General features: G+C 40.5%; 1 protein-coding gene across 1 annotated transcript in view; it reads right to left on the bottom strand.

The window, feature by feature from the left end:
* Positions 1-197: 197 nt before the first annotated feature.
* The window catches only part of ube2e2 (ubiquitin-conjugating enzyme E2E 2), a 29,175-nt gene continuing 14,723 nt past the window's right edge, over positions 198-14,649 (bottom strand). Inside the window, exons 4-6 of the mRNA XM_088410476.1 lie at positions 4,236-4,368; positions 1,889-2,036; positions 198-1,698 (exon numbers count right to left, since the gene is read on the bottom strand). Of these exons, the coding sequence (XP_088266602.1) occupies positions 1,601-1,698; positions 1,889-2,036; positions 4,236-4,368 (379 nt within the window). The 3' untranslated portion in view covers positions 198-1,600. The remainder of the gene's footprint in view (positions 1,699-1,888; positions 2,037-4,235; positions 4,369-14,649) is intronic.

The raw sequence follows: 14,649 nt of genomic DNA, 5'->3' as shown, positions 1-14,649 counted from the left end.
ATCAAGCGTGTGTGTGAGTGTGTGTGGTGGTGGTGGTGGGGGGAGGGGCTTTGCAAAAAATAATTGAGTAGCACTGTCCAAGAAAAAAAAAAAGATGTCTTACCTGCCACATGACACTCGCTTTTTCTGCACTCACAGTAAATTGCGAAAACAAGAAGAAAAGTGGCAAAAAAATAAAAAAGCGAGAGCAGAGTAGATGTTTTCTCACAAGCCAACCACAGTGTGTTTTTATTGGGTGTTTTCAGTAATACAAGTGCACAACAGCAGCGGCGCGGGTAGCCAGTCAAATATACAAGTCCTGCCCTCTTTTCACAGGCAGACCTCCACGCACACACATGCACACTCCCACTACACACACACAAACACACACATACTTTCTGTCACATGGTCTGCCTGAAAAAAAATACTTGAAAAAATACATACAGTACAAAGAAAAAGCAGAGGAAGTTGAACAGCATGAATGCTTCTGTTCCATGCACGTTGAGAAGAGTACAACAAAAAAGGAGAAAGTAAAATGTGCACATTTTCTTCCTAATGCTGAAGAGAAAATGAGAATGACTGTGTGTGTGTGTATGTAGTCGGAGGACAATGCGTATGATTCCTATAATCAGGGGTGCACATTATATTGGTCTGATTCGCAAGGCAGCATCAGTTACTTGGTGCACATTTTTTTCTGACCTACTGACCTCGCTGGATGAACTTAAAAAATTAGCCTGTGGCGGTTTCTGGCATGTGTGAAATGTGCGGTGGCACAGGGCGGCATGGCTGGTGGGGAGGCAGCGCAGAATTTATCTCATGCTTTCTGTCGCCGTGGATAAATATTTCAAGTTTTACATCTCTTCGTACCGCGGAAATTTTGAACGTTTGCTAAAGATTTATTCATTGTCGCTGGCAACCTCGTTAGTTCAGTCAAATGGTGCTGTTTACCTTATCATTTTGGCAGTCGGTGTTATTGTTGTACCTACTTTTTTTTTTTAGCTGTGGTGATTGAGTGCTTATTTTAAAAACTCTAAGCCCCCCGCCCCGCCTAGCCCAGCCACAGTTGCTGCCCTGGGGTTGAGCTTAACAGAACTAAGAAAGGAACAAATTGGTTCAACTCGGAAAAGTGGCTCTTTTGAACAAGTCGTTTGCAAACAACAACACTATGAGGCCCGTCCACCGCGCCCGCCCCATAAAAAGGAGAATGCAAAATAGTAGGGACACAAACATGCATATCTGGCCACCCCTAATGTGCATCCCTGCTTATAACATCGAGTGTGCGTCTTATTTCCAATACAATACTTCCAAGTTCCAACATTCACATATTGGAAAATAAAAATCCCCCAATCTACTACTCTTTGTATAAAAAAAGAAGCTTTCAAGTCAACAAGGAACATAAAGAATTTTTTTGTGTCTTTTTAACTTTTTTTTAAACACATATAATGTTTGGGGAGGAGGAAGAAGAGGAGGAGAAGGGAGAAGAGGAGGGTTGGGTACAGCGATGCACTTAGTGAGTGTGCTTTGACGGACCAAGGGGAGAAAGAGGTAGAGTGGTAGAGTGAGGAGGAAGAGGAGGAGAAGGAAGAGCGTGGCTCAAATGTGTGTGTGCGCAGGTGTGTATCTATGTGGCGTATCTCTTGGTCCACTGCTTGGCTATCCTGTCATGCTCGGTTCTGTTGGTCAGGTACTGTGTAGCGATGCTTCCCACCAGGGGGTCGGCTGAAGAAAAAGTTGGATAACATCAACAGTGGTAAAGAGGAGGCGAAAAAGCAGCTGTATTGCAGATATTTTACAGGCTAGATTTAGAGTTGTGGGTTACAGTGGTATAATAGGCTTGTTGCAATCATATTTTTTCACGATGGCCCACTTTAGTTCACTTTCTGAAAAAGACGTTTTGTTCGTGGGTTACCTGGGTTACAGTCTGTGAGCAGGGAGCAGATGGACAGCAGCACCTTGGAGATGGTGAGGGCGGGGCTCCAGTTATCCTTCAGGATGTCCAGACAAATCACGCCCTGACTGTTGATGTTGCAATGGTAGATCCGAGTGCGGAAAGTCACCTACAAACACATCAATGCAGCATTTTTAGCCAGAGTTGGATAAGGTTCTGTCCTGCCTCTGTTGGGTTCTGTGTGAAAGGCGCAAGTGATTACGCGGGACATTTGTCTAACTGTGTGACAACAAAGTGTAAATGAGTTCACAGAATTCACTTAATTGTGCCCCCCCCTTTCCAAAACATCCCAAGGAGTCTGGACATCCGTTTGGACCTAACAGAATCCAGTGTTTTGCCTCAGTTCTCCCACTTCTAACATCTGGTCCTTGTGACCTTGCACCAGAGAACACACCCCCCATACTCCCCACACACAGAGAGGAAATCTCTAATAGGCCTTGGCATTCTCCAAACTCCCACAAGACAGGCCGTTATAAATAACCCTCCACCTTCCTTAAGCCTGTTGTACACTGTATACGGTTTGCAGGCTCATAAGATTGACTTTAGAAATAAACACAAGCGCACGAAATTATCCAGAAGTACCCAGAAAAAAAAAGTTTCGGTATGCTTGGTAGCACATGTCAATGTAATGCCTTTTGAGTAATGTGAGGGCTCCTGTTGCTGCGCACAATGGATGACTACCACCTTGCACGATAGAAATGAACCCAATTACTAGAAATAAGCAAGAGTAACAATCACATGGTTACTTCAGACACGGAGGAGGGTCATAGGATGCCCCATGGCGCTTGTGTCTATTGTTGTCATTTTCGAAGTCATTCAATGGCACTTTTCAAAGTTGAGTGTCGTTTTGACAGCTGTTAGCATTTTGAGAGACCTTTAAAGACTCACAGAATATTCTATTTGGTGACAATGTAAACACTGACTTGCAATGTGATGCGATTTCTCTTTGTTTTATTCGTCGTGAAAAGTTGATATTCACTGCCTAATCTTTACTCAAACGCTATGCTGATCTCAAAAGCAAATTGATACAATGCTACCAGCTACAGGGATCTGTTCATTATTAGATTGGTTTATAGGGGTACGGCAAACAAAGTTTATTTTAACCAATTAATCATCAAATCTTTTTAATTAAGTAATCTAATAAAACATCTACCTTCAAGAAAATTACAAATTATTACTCTTACTCATTTGTCCATAAAATGTCAGAAACAAGTACAATTTTTTTTTTTTTGTTGTCCCCAGAGAAAAAGAATAAACTTCTGTAAACGGCTAAAGAAATCTTGACAATTGTTACTGCTGAGAGCACGAGCTTTGGACAGTTTTAAGTTAAACAATGCCTCTAATCCATAGGTGTCGAACCCCAGTCCTCGAGGGCCGGCATCCTGCATGTTTTCCGGTTTTCTTTCCCCAACACACCTGATTCAAATGATTAGTTCATTAGCAAGCTCTGTAGGAGCTTCAAAATGATCCCAATCATTTGAATCAGGTGTTTTTGAGGGAAAAGGTTTGAAAACATGTAGGATATCGGCCCTTGAGGACTGGAGTTCGACACCTGTGCTCTAATCAATGAGTCAGTTTTCAAAATAGTTGTCAATTAATTTGAAAATTGATAAGTTGGAGCTTAATTGATGCATTGTTGCACTTCCGGCTGTTTGCAATCCTGTATTTCACTGATTAATGGGCAGAGACCCTCTTCTATGCCTTACTCGTTAAAAGCTATACTTGGCCAATATTTATGGTGTTGGCAGAGAATAAGTTATCAACTAGCACTTTCTAAATAGGCACTAGAAATAACTCGGATATTTACTTGTATGGAGTATTCACACCGCCAGGGAGTGTTGAACAGCTGTGGGCCGCAAAGGAGACTGGTGTGTGAGAAAGTGGGCCTCGGCTACACACCACAGCATAGGGAGGGGGGTGTGCAGGAGGGGCTTAGGTGGTAACACCCGAGCCCCTCTGGAGAGTGGAAATGTGGGCATGGTTTGGTGAGCCGCCTTGACAGCGCAGCACAAAGAGCGCAAGGCGAGCGTCAGCAGTGCGATGGGGTGCACTGCGGAAAAAACACAGCGCTCGCAATGGTATGTCAGGTGCTTGCCCCCTTTCACACAGCCACGGTCCAAATGAAAGCGTAGTGACTGAAAACTCTACACCAGCTCCTAACTTTGCATCATAACCTTTCACATAGCCATTGCTAAACCTCTTATACTATAACCAAACTCCGCAAATTCTGGGGCCCAAACGCTCGGATCAGTCAGCCGCAGTTCCGGGGGAAATGTTGAAAAGTGGAGCAAAATCAAGAGTGACCTACCTTTGGGGGTTTGAAAGGGTAGTCTGGTGTGAAGGCAATGTCCAGGAAGAAGACGCCTCCCTCATACACGGAGCCCGGTGGTCCTAAGATGGTGGACCTCCACTCATAGATGTTGTCTCCTTTGGGGCCAGCACTGCCATGGGAAACAAAAAGACACTTTATTCAGATTTGGAATGCATATTAAAGTTCTGGGGTCCTTTTCACTTCCTCGAGGGCAGTGCTTTTCAATTATATTTTGCAAAGCCCCTCGACATGCCCCTGTGGACATGTCTATCACCAACTGTTTCATTAAAAAGTCTCAAGAACCTGTGACAGAAATCTAAAAAAAAAAAAAACAGCTAACTACTACAAAAAAATCCACTTACATTCGCCCAAATTAGAATCAGGATTCGTCATGAAAAAGCAAGCAAGCAAATAATATTGTTTCCAGTTTTACAGTAAACTTCAACGGGCAGTGAGGAAAAAAACTCAGCATGCCTTGCTTCCTATATGGAAAACTGTGGGAACATCTTTTCATTTCAAACTGATGTTATATCACAGTTTCTCACTCTTGAAAGCCAGAGTAGGATCATACGCGCACAACACTCTAGAAAGTACGTTTTAAAAGTAAATGTGCTTAAAGCACGCGAAAGAGTTACAACTATTAAAAGACAACGTATTACATTCTGTGGGATATAGGCAGCTTTCAAATCCAGCCCTTGATAAACGAGGGTTCACTGTGATGGGAGATGACTTCAGATCTCAAGCAGATTCCGTGTTGACCAGAAGCTGCCCGAATGCCGACAGTCACGTCTGTTGTAGTTAATACCATTTCCATATCGAGCCCCCTCCTTTATTGCAACCTCCCTATTGTTGTTTGCGATAAGACCCTGAGCTGGAACGTTGCCAGCAAGACACCAAGACAATGTCCACATCACAAAGCTGGGGAACAATGAACAATCCCTGTGATTTCATGTAATTACCGGCAAGGGTGTTCGATGCCAAGCCTTCCCCTGCTGTTGCACAAATTGTGTGTGTGTGTGTATGTCTAAGCATGTGTGTGCCCCGCATTGGCTTTCCCTCCAGGCTGTGATATAGCCGCTTGTCTTTTTTTATTTGGACAAAAACCAACAGAGACTTCCTGAAAGCAGATCCCCACAATAAGATCATTCTCCACAAATAGGAATCGCTCGCGTCCTCTTCCAGTGTCAAGGCGTAATCTACTTTGCCACCTCTCTTCGAGGAGGCCCCCGCTGACTAAGCCTTACTTAATTAGCTCATTACGGGCCGCCTCATCTCCGGAGAGTCCGAAAGAAAACGTTGGCCCGGCTGGGATTCGCTTTTGTTTTCTGTCGTACACAAAGCAAACTTTGGGGATTTTCCTTTTTCTCTAGAGGGAGACGATAGGGAAAATAAGAGGCGAGGTGATCGCGTTACAAGCGTCCATCTTTGCGCATTTGACCTTCTCAAAAAGATAAAAAGGGTATTGTTTGTTTAGTTTAGTTTTTTTAAACTATACAAGCGCTTTGGGCAGCACTTTGCAGAGGGTTGACGCATGTGTCGAGCGCAAGGTCACACAATTTTCGGAAACAGTGTTAGTTTGTGGATATGGCCCGTAATCACACCAAGCAAGATGGAGAGACAAACCAGACTAACAGGTATCATGATTGATGATACCCGTAAAAAGTTTGGAAACATGATTGTTGATTTATCATGTAAGCTACCAACATTACTCCTGTGGAGGTCTACGTCTTTCTTAATTATGACTACTGATGAGTTGGGGCTTGTTTATTAACATGGTGACAACATGGTAACCGTTAGACTGGCAACACTAATTGTTCAGGATTAGGCCTGGCCAATATTGATTTTTTTTTTGTTACTGATGATTTTAAAAATAGTAAAATTGATATTTTCCTCGAGACACATGCCCTCAAGATCATCAGTTGGACCCTTTAAGACCTTGTGAATGAAAGTCACCCTCTCTTTCCTTCTTCCACAGTTTCCGCTTTACACACACACCCCTTTGGCCTTGCACATGCTTCCTTTCAATACCACACGTCATGTTCTACACACGTGCATTTGTCCATGCATGCTCATTGATAAACATGCCTGTTTGCACATTTAATCCAGTGAAAACAATCACAGCTACTGTTATTGTAAAGTTGGATGGGAATGGGAATCCTCAAGCGACTGCCCACTGTTGTTGTTCGCAGCTCTGGCGCATCACAGATCTCACCAATTTTGTACACGTTCAGACTGAAAACTGTGAAAAAAAATCCTCTACATATCATTTGTGATCCATTGAGACAGAGATGTCTCTATAAAAGAGGGTGAGATTATGTCTGCAGTATCCATAACGGAGAAACGTGTGTCCCCGTATATTGACATCGATAATGAAAACTGTTGTGAATAGACAATATTAGAATATTTATTTTTTTCTATTTAAATATAAATCAATAAGTAATCAATTCATTTGTACAAGGATGTGCCTGTTTCTTTGCGGGCATTTACCCTGCAATCAAGAAAGACTTGGTGATCACGATGATGGTCAATGGAAACTTGCAAAAGCACAAACAGCCAAAGCGTGGTGTTGACTTAGAATGAAAGGCCGGAGTGCGTGTTTTTAGTGGAATGAAAGCGGCAGTGTGTTTGTCATGAGGTACTATTGATCTTGAAGCTAGAGGGTACTCATACGTCTCCTGCTTGGATGGGAGCTGTTGTTATCCCCCGAGACAAATCACAAGTGATAACTATTACCGCAAACAACACATGTTCAAAGGAATCATTTGTAATTTCAGACGGCAGAGAGCCATTTTGTTGCTCATTATGTCAAAGTCATGTTCAGTTATGGTTTCACAGGAGATCCGCACTACCTTTGTCACTTCAAACTGAACCCCGGCTTGATCCATGGCTTCAAAGCTTAATCGAAACCCTAACTCTGGCTTCAGACCCTGATTTGAACCCATAACCATTATGGGTGTGCATCCACCCTTCCCCGGTGCTATTGAAGATTGGTACACTTTCAAGTGGAACGATTCACTTCTGATTCATTCGGTTGCATTGCCATTCAGTTCTATATGGTATAGCTGTGAATACCGAAGATAAGAATTCGAAGAAACAGTAAAACATCAGCTAAGTCAAACCAATTTGTATTTGGTATGCATCATTCATAAAAGATGATCCAGTATGTATCTAGGTACATTTTAAAAACGTAACACTTTGATCGTAACAAAACAGGTTTCTGATTCAATTAGAATTTCGTTCCAACCTGACCAACTAGTTTTGAAACTCAAACCTCCCGAATTTAAAGCTTAACTTTTCCAAAAATACTACTCCATGTTTGAAATGATAACTTGAACCACTATGACTTGAAACCCCAAAACGGATTTAAAAACATCACCTTGGCAAGAAACCTTATGTTGACACACTAATCTTTTTCAAATTCTAATTTGAAACTTGCTTCAAACCCCACTTTTACTTCACAACCCTTGTGTGAAAATCACATTTATCATTCAATGAATACCTCTGGAAAAAAAAAAAAAACTGAGCACAGCCTGTGATTTGTGTCTGCTACAGTACGTCTGGTTACAGGCGTACCTAATGAAGTGTCCTGCGGGTGTAAATCTTTCCCAGGGTGCAGCTGGCGTCCTCCCTCAGCGGACGCCTGTGAGAAGCTTCTGAGCAAGCAGCTCTGCATCTGCGCTGCTGCCGTCAGCCAAATGCCTTGATTCACTGACTATTTGGGTCATTTGTTTCAAGGGTCTGGGATGCATTAGCGGGCGGGATTCTCGCCGAGGTCCTGTCCGCCACCATTACGCTCAAGAGGGAAGGTGTTCTGACAGCCAGGGTCCGCTTCCACCCCACCGCGGACCACCAACAAAGACTATTTTTTTTTTGGATAACTCCATAAATGTGCAAAGGGGAAATTAGCATCGGTGTTATGGTGATTAACTCTTGAACCAGTGTAAATTCAACACAAACGAAGCAAAATACACAAAAAGGGCTGCAGCTATCACACGTTTTGATTCATCTGGTTAAAACTGATTTTGCATGGCAACATACTAAAATATGCATGTCAGATGCAGGTATTATTGTGATTTGTAACCCAGTGTATGTGGCTTTAAGAGGCGGGGCCTGTTCTGTGAGTGACGTGAGTGTCAGTGAAAGTAGAGATGCGTTTGTAACCTCAGTTTAACAGCTGGCTCATCAAAGGCTGACCGTCTGTGTCAACTACCTCGGCATAGGGCTGTCACTACATAAGTCAAAATGAATTGATTAATTTATTTAGTAATTAATTTATTAATCATTTACTGCCATTTTTTTTTTTACCTAAAGACGTCCAAATCCTCAAATTCTAGCCCCAGCAGTAATTAAAACTAAAAGTAAAGTAAAACAAGACTTTTTATGCTTAATCCAAATTGGACATTTGCAAACATCTGCTTTTATTTTGGGAAAACAATGACAAACAAATAAATAAATGCATTTCAAAAAGTTGGTGGTCTGATGTAGCGTTGTTTCAAGGGGAAGTCAACTCAATTTTTTCTTTTAAGACATGTATTATACGTGGCCCCACTAGTCGAAACAGAAAATTCGAAACTATAATTGTAAATATGAATTAAGCAGCAAAATCCACCTGTTTTGATCTACTTCAGGAGGCGGCCGTTTTGCCACTTTTGGCACCCGAAAATGACCTCACAGTTGCACATTGCTCCAGTATCGACCAATCATGGCTCACTTGTTTTCGAGTTTAGTCGCGTGACACTGGCAACTGTGCCCTTATTGGTTGTTACCAAAGCAACTGTGATGCCTTTTTCAGTCAACAGTACATGGCAACAGGGCTGCCTCGGGTTGGGTAAAAATGAGCGCTTTTTGCTGCTTAATTCTTATTCCACAAACATAATATTAAAAATAATCTGTGTTTGGGTTAACAGGGTTTCATACAACATATTATAGTGAAATAAAAAAAAAAAAGGGGGGGTGACTTTCCCTTTAATTGATTTTTTTTTTTTTAATTCATTCCAACTAGCCATTATTTTAATAATGGATTAATCTGTTGTTTATTTTGCTGATTAAGTGATGAATTAAAGAAAAGCCTGTTACATTCCACCACTATTAAAAAAGGTAATTACTGTATTTCTTATTGATGGTGCAAAAAAAATATTTATGATTCAGTAAATGCATTGGCCCGTAATACATTGTCAAGGACGTAAAATATCCATCATTGTATTCCAATTTCAAGGCAATTACAAAAAAATTGATTGATTAATTAGTTGTCAATTAATTAATTATTGCACCTTTACATTAAACAATGGTAAATTAACAACAATAATTGTTTCTGGATAAGATACATGCAGAATGTTTTGTAATACAAAATACAATTATATACAATTATTTGATGAATTGATGGAACCATCAATTCTAAACAGTGGAGAGTGACAGCATGTTGCGAGTTAATCTTTGTGAATTGAATTGTACGTAACACCAACTGTTTTAGATCAATTGCACGGCAATTGATTTTGTCTGAGTGGCAGCAAAATGTGTTGTGAAGATGTGTCACACCCTCCCTACGCTGGAGAATCTAAGTGCGTGTCATGAGAAAAAGCAGAGCAAATGTTTAGAATTAAGCAGCCGAGAGCGTTTCCAGGAATTATCTAGGGAACCACATCAAAGCAAAGAGACTATGACATTGTGTTGTTACGCTAGTCTGCTTCTTTGTGGAGGGTCATGAGGTGTTTACTCATGAAACACGCTTTTCTGACACTGCGCGAGCGTGTGTGTGTGTGCGTGCGTGCGTGCGTGAGAGAAAGTCACGATGTGCTGATGTCTGCGCGGGGTAATGACAGACGCCGAGCATTATTCAGCTCTAGCCAGAGGCCGGTGTTTGCGCCGCGTCAGACGGCGGCCCAGATGCTAAAGAGAGAGAAGAAAAATGCTTATTTCACAGGAATCATTGTTGTAGCTGACGGAAGAAAGGAGGACGAGAGGGGCTCATAAACAGCCCCCCCGTTCGATCAACGATAAACAGAGGTGAGAAACAAAGTAGTGAACAACACAGAGAAAAGACAAATAAATTACTGACAGTAGCTCGCAAAATTATATTGCATCATGAGACAAAAACAATTAACTGACAAAACTGATAGTCTACAATACTTTCAAAATTATATTCCAACCAAGAGTGAGCCACCTACACGAGGGCGAAGGCATGGTTAAAACATCATTACACTGGCGCCAAGCGAGGTAACTAGAATATTTATTCTAGAGGTGCAGCCATTAAATTGACAACTAACCGATACTTAAATTAATTCATAATTATTTTATGAATTGATAAATTGTTTATGAATCCAAACTGTCCAAATCTTCAGGATTAGATTCTCAAATCAGCGACCCTAGTGAGGAGAAGCGGCTAGGAAAAAAAATGGATGAATGGATGGATAGGTGGTAGGGATGGTACAAGATCTTGTGAGACGAGATCTTGTGAGACGAGATCTCGCGAGATCGAACGCCACAAGATTTCTCGTGCCGAAATTCATTTCCTTTTCACTTTTTTGGAGGGTACAGCTTTTTGAGCCAGAAGTGCAATGTGCACTAGGCTGATGGATAGGCTTGGGTGCTACAGTATGCACCTAACCATTGTTTGTAATCTGCCATTAATTGAAAAGGAGAAGAAGCTCAATGGAGTACTGTACACATGAGAAATGCACAATGACCCGATTACTTTTAAATCATCTGTGTGGCAACCTTTTGGTTTTCAAATTAAGGAAAAGGATGGCAACACATTGACTGATAAGACAAAGACAGTTTGTAAACTCTGCAGGAAAAAAAAAAAAAAAAGAAATATGCTATACACCGCATCTAACACGAACTGTATGCAAAGGCATTTGCAGTTTACCACCAAAACCTGAAGCAAAGCAGCTCTTCAAAAATGCCTTCAAACAAGCAAGCAACAATAAGAAACCCTTTTGCATTGCATCAAGTGCGAGAGCCACCAAAATAACACGGGATATTGGTATGTACATCGAGCTTACTATGAAGCCATTTTGGATGGTGGAAGGCAGTGGATTTCCACGGTTAATTCACACCTTGACCGCGGTATGAGAACCCGTCACAACATCGCTTCGTACGGTAGTTCCAACCCTTTACAAGAAAACCAAAGCGGAGGTAATTGATGCCATGAAAGATGCAAGTAAATCCTTTGCTTGCTGCTACTTCAAAAGTGCACCTTTTCTATCCCTGCCACATCAGTTGGCAGTGAGCACGTCTTTATTTGCATAAATATTTTTTTGTTTAATGTTTGGCACTTTAAAAATATTTTTTTTTCATTCATGTTCAACTATGAAAGAGCTCAGCTGCAACTTTTCTTGAAGCAGCGTGTGAAAAGGAAGTATTTTCTTGTGTTCATGTTCAACTATTCTGAGAGATCTCAGATGAATATTTTTTTTTTATTCCAGCAGCATATGGAAAGACTTTAGATAGTTTATTGCAGCCTGCTCAATAAAAATATATAATTTTGAAATTGAATAGCTTATATTAGCAATATATTTTTTTTTTATTTTAAACATTTTGCAAAAATCTCGTCATATCTCGTCCTCATGGACTCAATCTCGTGAGATATCTCGTCTCGTGGGATTTGTATCTCATCCCATGTCTAGTGGATGGATTATAATATTAATGAAAACATAATTGTTATTGTTTTGGCCATATTTACAGTATAAAGCTGGTATCTGTACTCTTCTGTCCCTGCTACTGTACATACTGTGCAAAAAAGTTCATTTTCACAGCAGCAAAAGATTCAGCAGCATTATATCAATAAAGATTCTTTGTACAAGCAGTTAACATAAAACACATACCAGCAATACTCACAAAGCAGCAGGGTAGCAATGATCAGTCATGATCGACAGCCACCGTTTTGGCAATAAACGGAGCACTTAAAAAAACAAACGGCATTATTTGTGTCACCTTTGCCCCGCGTAGCTGCACGCTAATTGGCGGCAGGGCTTGTTCACGGTCAGCGACGAAGAAGATTGCTTCATTAAAGCGCTTCTCCTGTTAGCGTCACCGCTGAAAAAGAAGATGTGAAGCGAGTGGCGGCGCCATTAGGAGACGGCACGCCCACGGTGGGGGGAAACGAGCCCGAAGAGTAAATAATGCAGATAATGGCTTTATTTGTGCGCGGCTGTACTCAAAAGGCTCTGCGCGTGCACACATTCACATTCAATTACTGCTGCTCCAAAAAGAAAGGCTTTAATTCACTGAAAAGAGAATTATTTTACAACATTGAATGATTGTTGGTAAAACTGGGATCACATGTGGCATCATTAAGCAAATTGTCAAGTGACTGAATTTGTCTGAAATGCATTAAAAGGATCTATTATCTGTTCTGCTAATGCTATATTAGACATAATGTAGAGTATTAAAAAGGAAATTGACATGACATTATGTGAGGGTAAAAGACAAAACTACATTTTGCAATTCAATCCAAAGTCCCACGCTCGCAGTACTAATTGGATAACTACCACTCACGTGTTTTACAAAGTCATTACATTCACAGGAGGCATCCATGTTGCTAGTTGCCGTCAAATAAAAATGACATCACTGTTGCTCAAGGCTCAGGTAAAAACAAACCATGGGTCAGCTTCAGAAAACAGATATCACAAAACAGGAACGATGTTCTTGTACAAAGTGCAGATCTGATCACTAACCCCACTCACGTTTACGATAGTGATGGGAGTTTTTCTTTCAACTCAGCTCCCTATAAAGAGACCATTTTTTTTCTTTTTTTCTTCCTTCCTTGCAGTCTCAGCGTAAATATGCTTTAAAAAGCTGTATTTGTACCCTGGAGACCTACAGAATATTACACTAACTTGACCTGCATGGTGATGATGATGATGACATGAATGGTCTCATTGCGGTCGTAACAGAGTTCGATGGCAACGCAGATTAGCTAGGCTCCCCAGTTTATCTTTTGACATTTGCGTCAAGGAAATGAGCGGCTGCTCGCCATTAAAAAAAAAAGTGAATAGGATGTCTGCAATGCATCCTGGGAAGGAAAAGGTCACTCCATATATATGGAAATCACGATCGCCACCACTTCGCTACTTCTTGGTAATTTTAGCGCAAAAACCATGATCTTGGCAAAAAGAAAATGTTTCCCATGTCTCAGTTTTTAATGTTGTACTGTTTGAAGGCGCTACCTCGAAAGGGGACAAGGGTGACGCAAAATAGTAGTTATGACGGGCAGGTGTGATCGATGCTACGTTTTACAAGAGAATGCTGCGATTTGCGATAACACTTTTAGTACCATCACTCACTTTTAATGATAGGCTATATCGTGCAAAGATTCTCTTTTTTAATGACAGGTTATATATCGCAGAAGAGTATATTCTTTGACATTACAGGATGATAACAGTGAATGACCAATTTACCAACATGAGAGGACAGTTTGACAGCAGAGTATCATAAAAACAACAAACCTTAAAGACTGTTATTAGACGCAATAGTTTAGCATTAATTTCGTGTTAGTGTGTCAATGTCATCTTTTAGCAGTCATCATAACACTTGCATGTAGTGGAGAAATTTCAGCGGACTTACAAGGATGGAATGTGTGTGTGTGTGTGGATTTTTTTTTTTTTTTTGACAGAAATTGCTCATTTGATTTGATTCAGACAGCCAAACAATGAGTTTTACAGACAACTCAGTAAACTACAGTAACATTAGCTTTCACAAAGGATTAAAAAAATACATATTATTAGTATGAATAAAAATATACTGTAATTATCTGTATGTTAGTTATGAAAATGTGGTGCTACTAAAGTGGTGTGGGCATTTTTGATTGGCAAATTCATCCAAACATACCATACCAGCAAGTACATGTGAATGTACTTAGACTAAATGCTAAAACTAGTTTCCATGCCATGGGATCTTAACGAACATACCCTGTAGCATTATGAGAAAAAAAAGGATATATATTTTGCATTTAGTTACATGTACGTACTTGTGAGTACTATCAACCATCCTTGTAAATATGTTTGACAGTACTTGTGAATACATTCGACCGTAATTATAAACATGTTCAACAGTGCATGTAAATACGTTCAAACGAGTCAGCCAATCAAAAAATATTAACTCCACATGGACATTGCCGTAACTTGCATCATTCGTAACGGAGATAAATGAATGTAAAAACAATTTATTATACATACTGTATCTTGGGAATTAGCCGTTTGGTCCAATAGTACAAATCCTGACTAAACGCATTTGCCTTTAGTTTAAACAATGAGTTTAATTAAGATGTGTCTTCATGGACTAAAGATTTAGTAGTGAAATAACACTATTCTACAGAGAGGTTTCTTTTTTTGGTGTAATAAGTCTGGATTTTATTTGCACACTTGATGTTAATGACATTTCACAGATAAATGAAGGGAAAAGTCTTTACAAA

The sequence above is a fragment of the Hippichthys cyanospilos genome, chromosome 3 (assembly GCF_059441005.1).
Source record: "Hippichthys cyanospilos isolate Australia breed blue-spotted pipefish chromosome 3, RoL_Hcya_1.0, whole genome shotgun sequence".
In the NCBI taxonomy this organism is placed as follows: Eukaryota; Metazoa; Chordata; class Actinopteri; order Syngnathiformes; family Syngnathidae; genus Hippichthys; species Hippichthys cyanospilos.
Note: the sequence above shows the minus strand (reverse complement) of the source record. Positions and strands in the feature narration are given on the sequence as shown.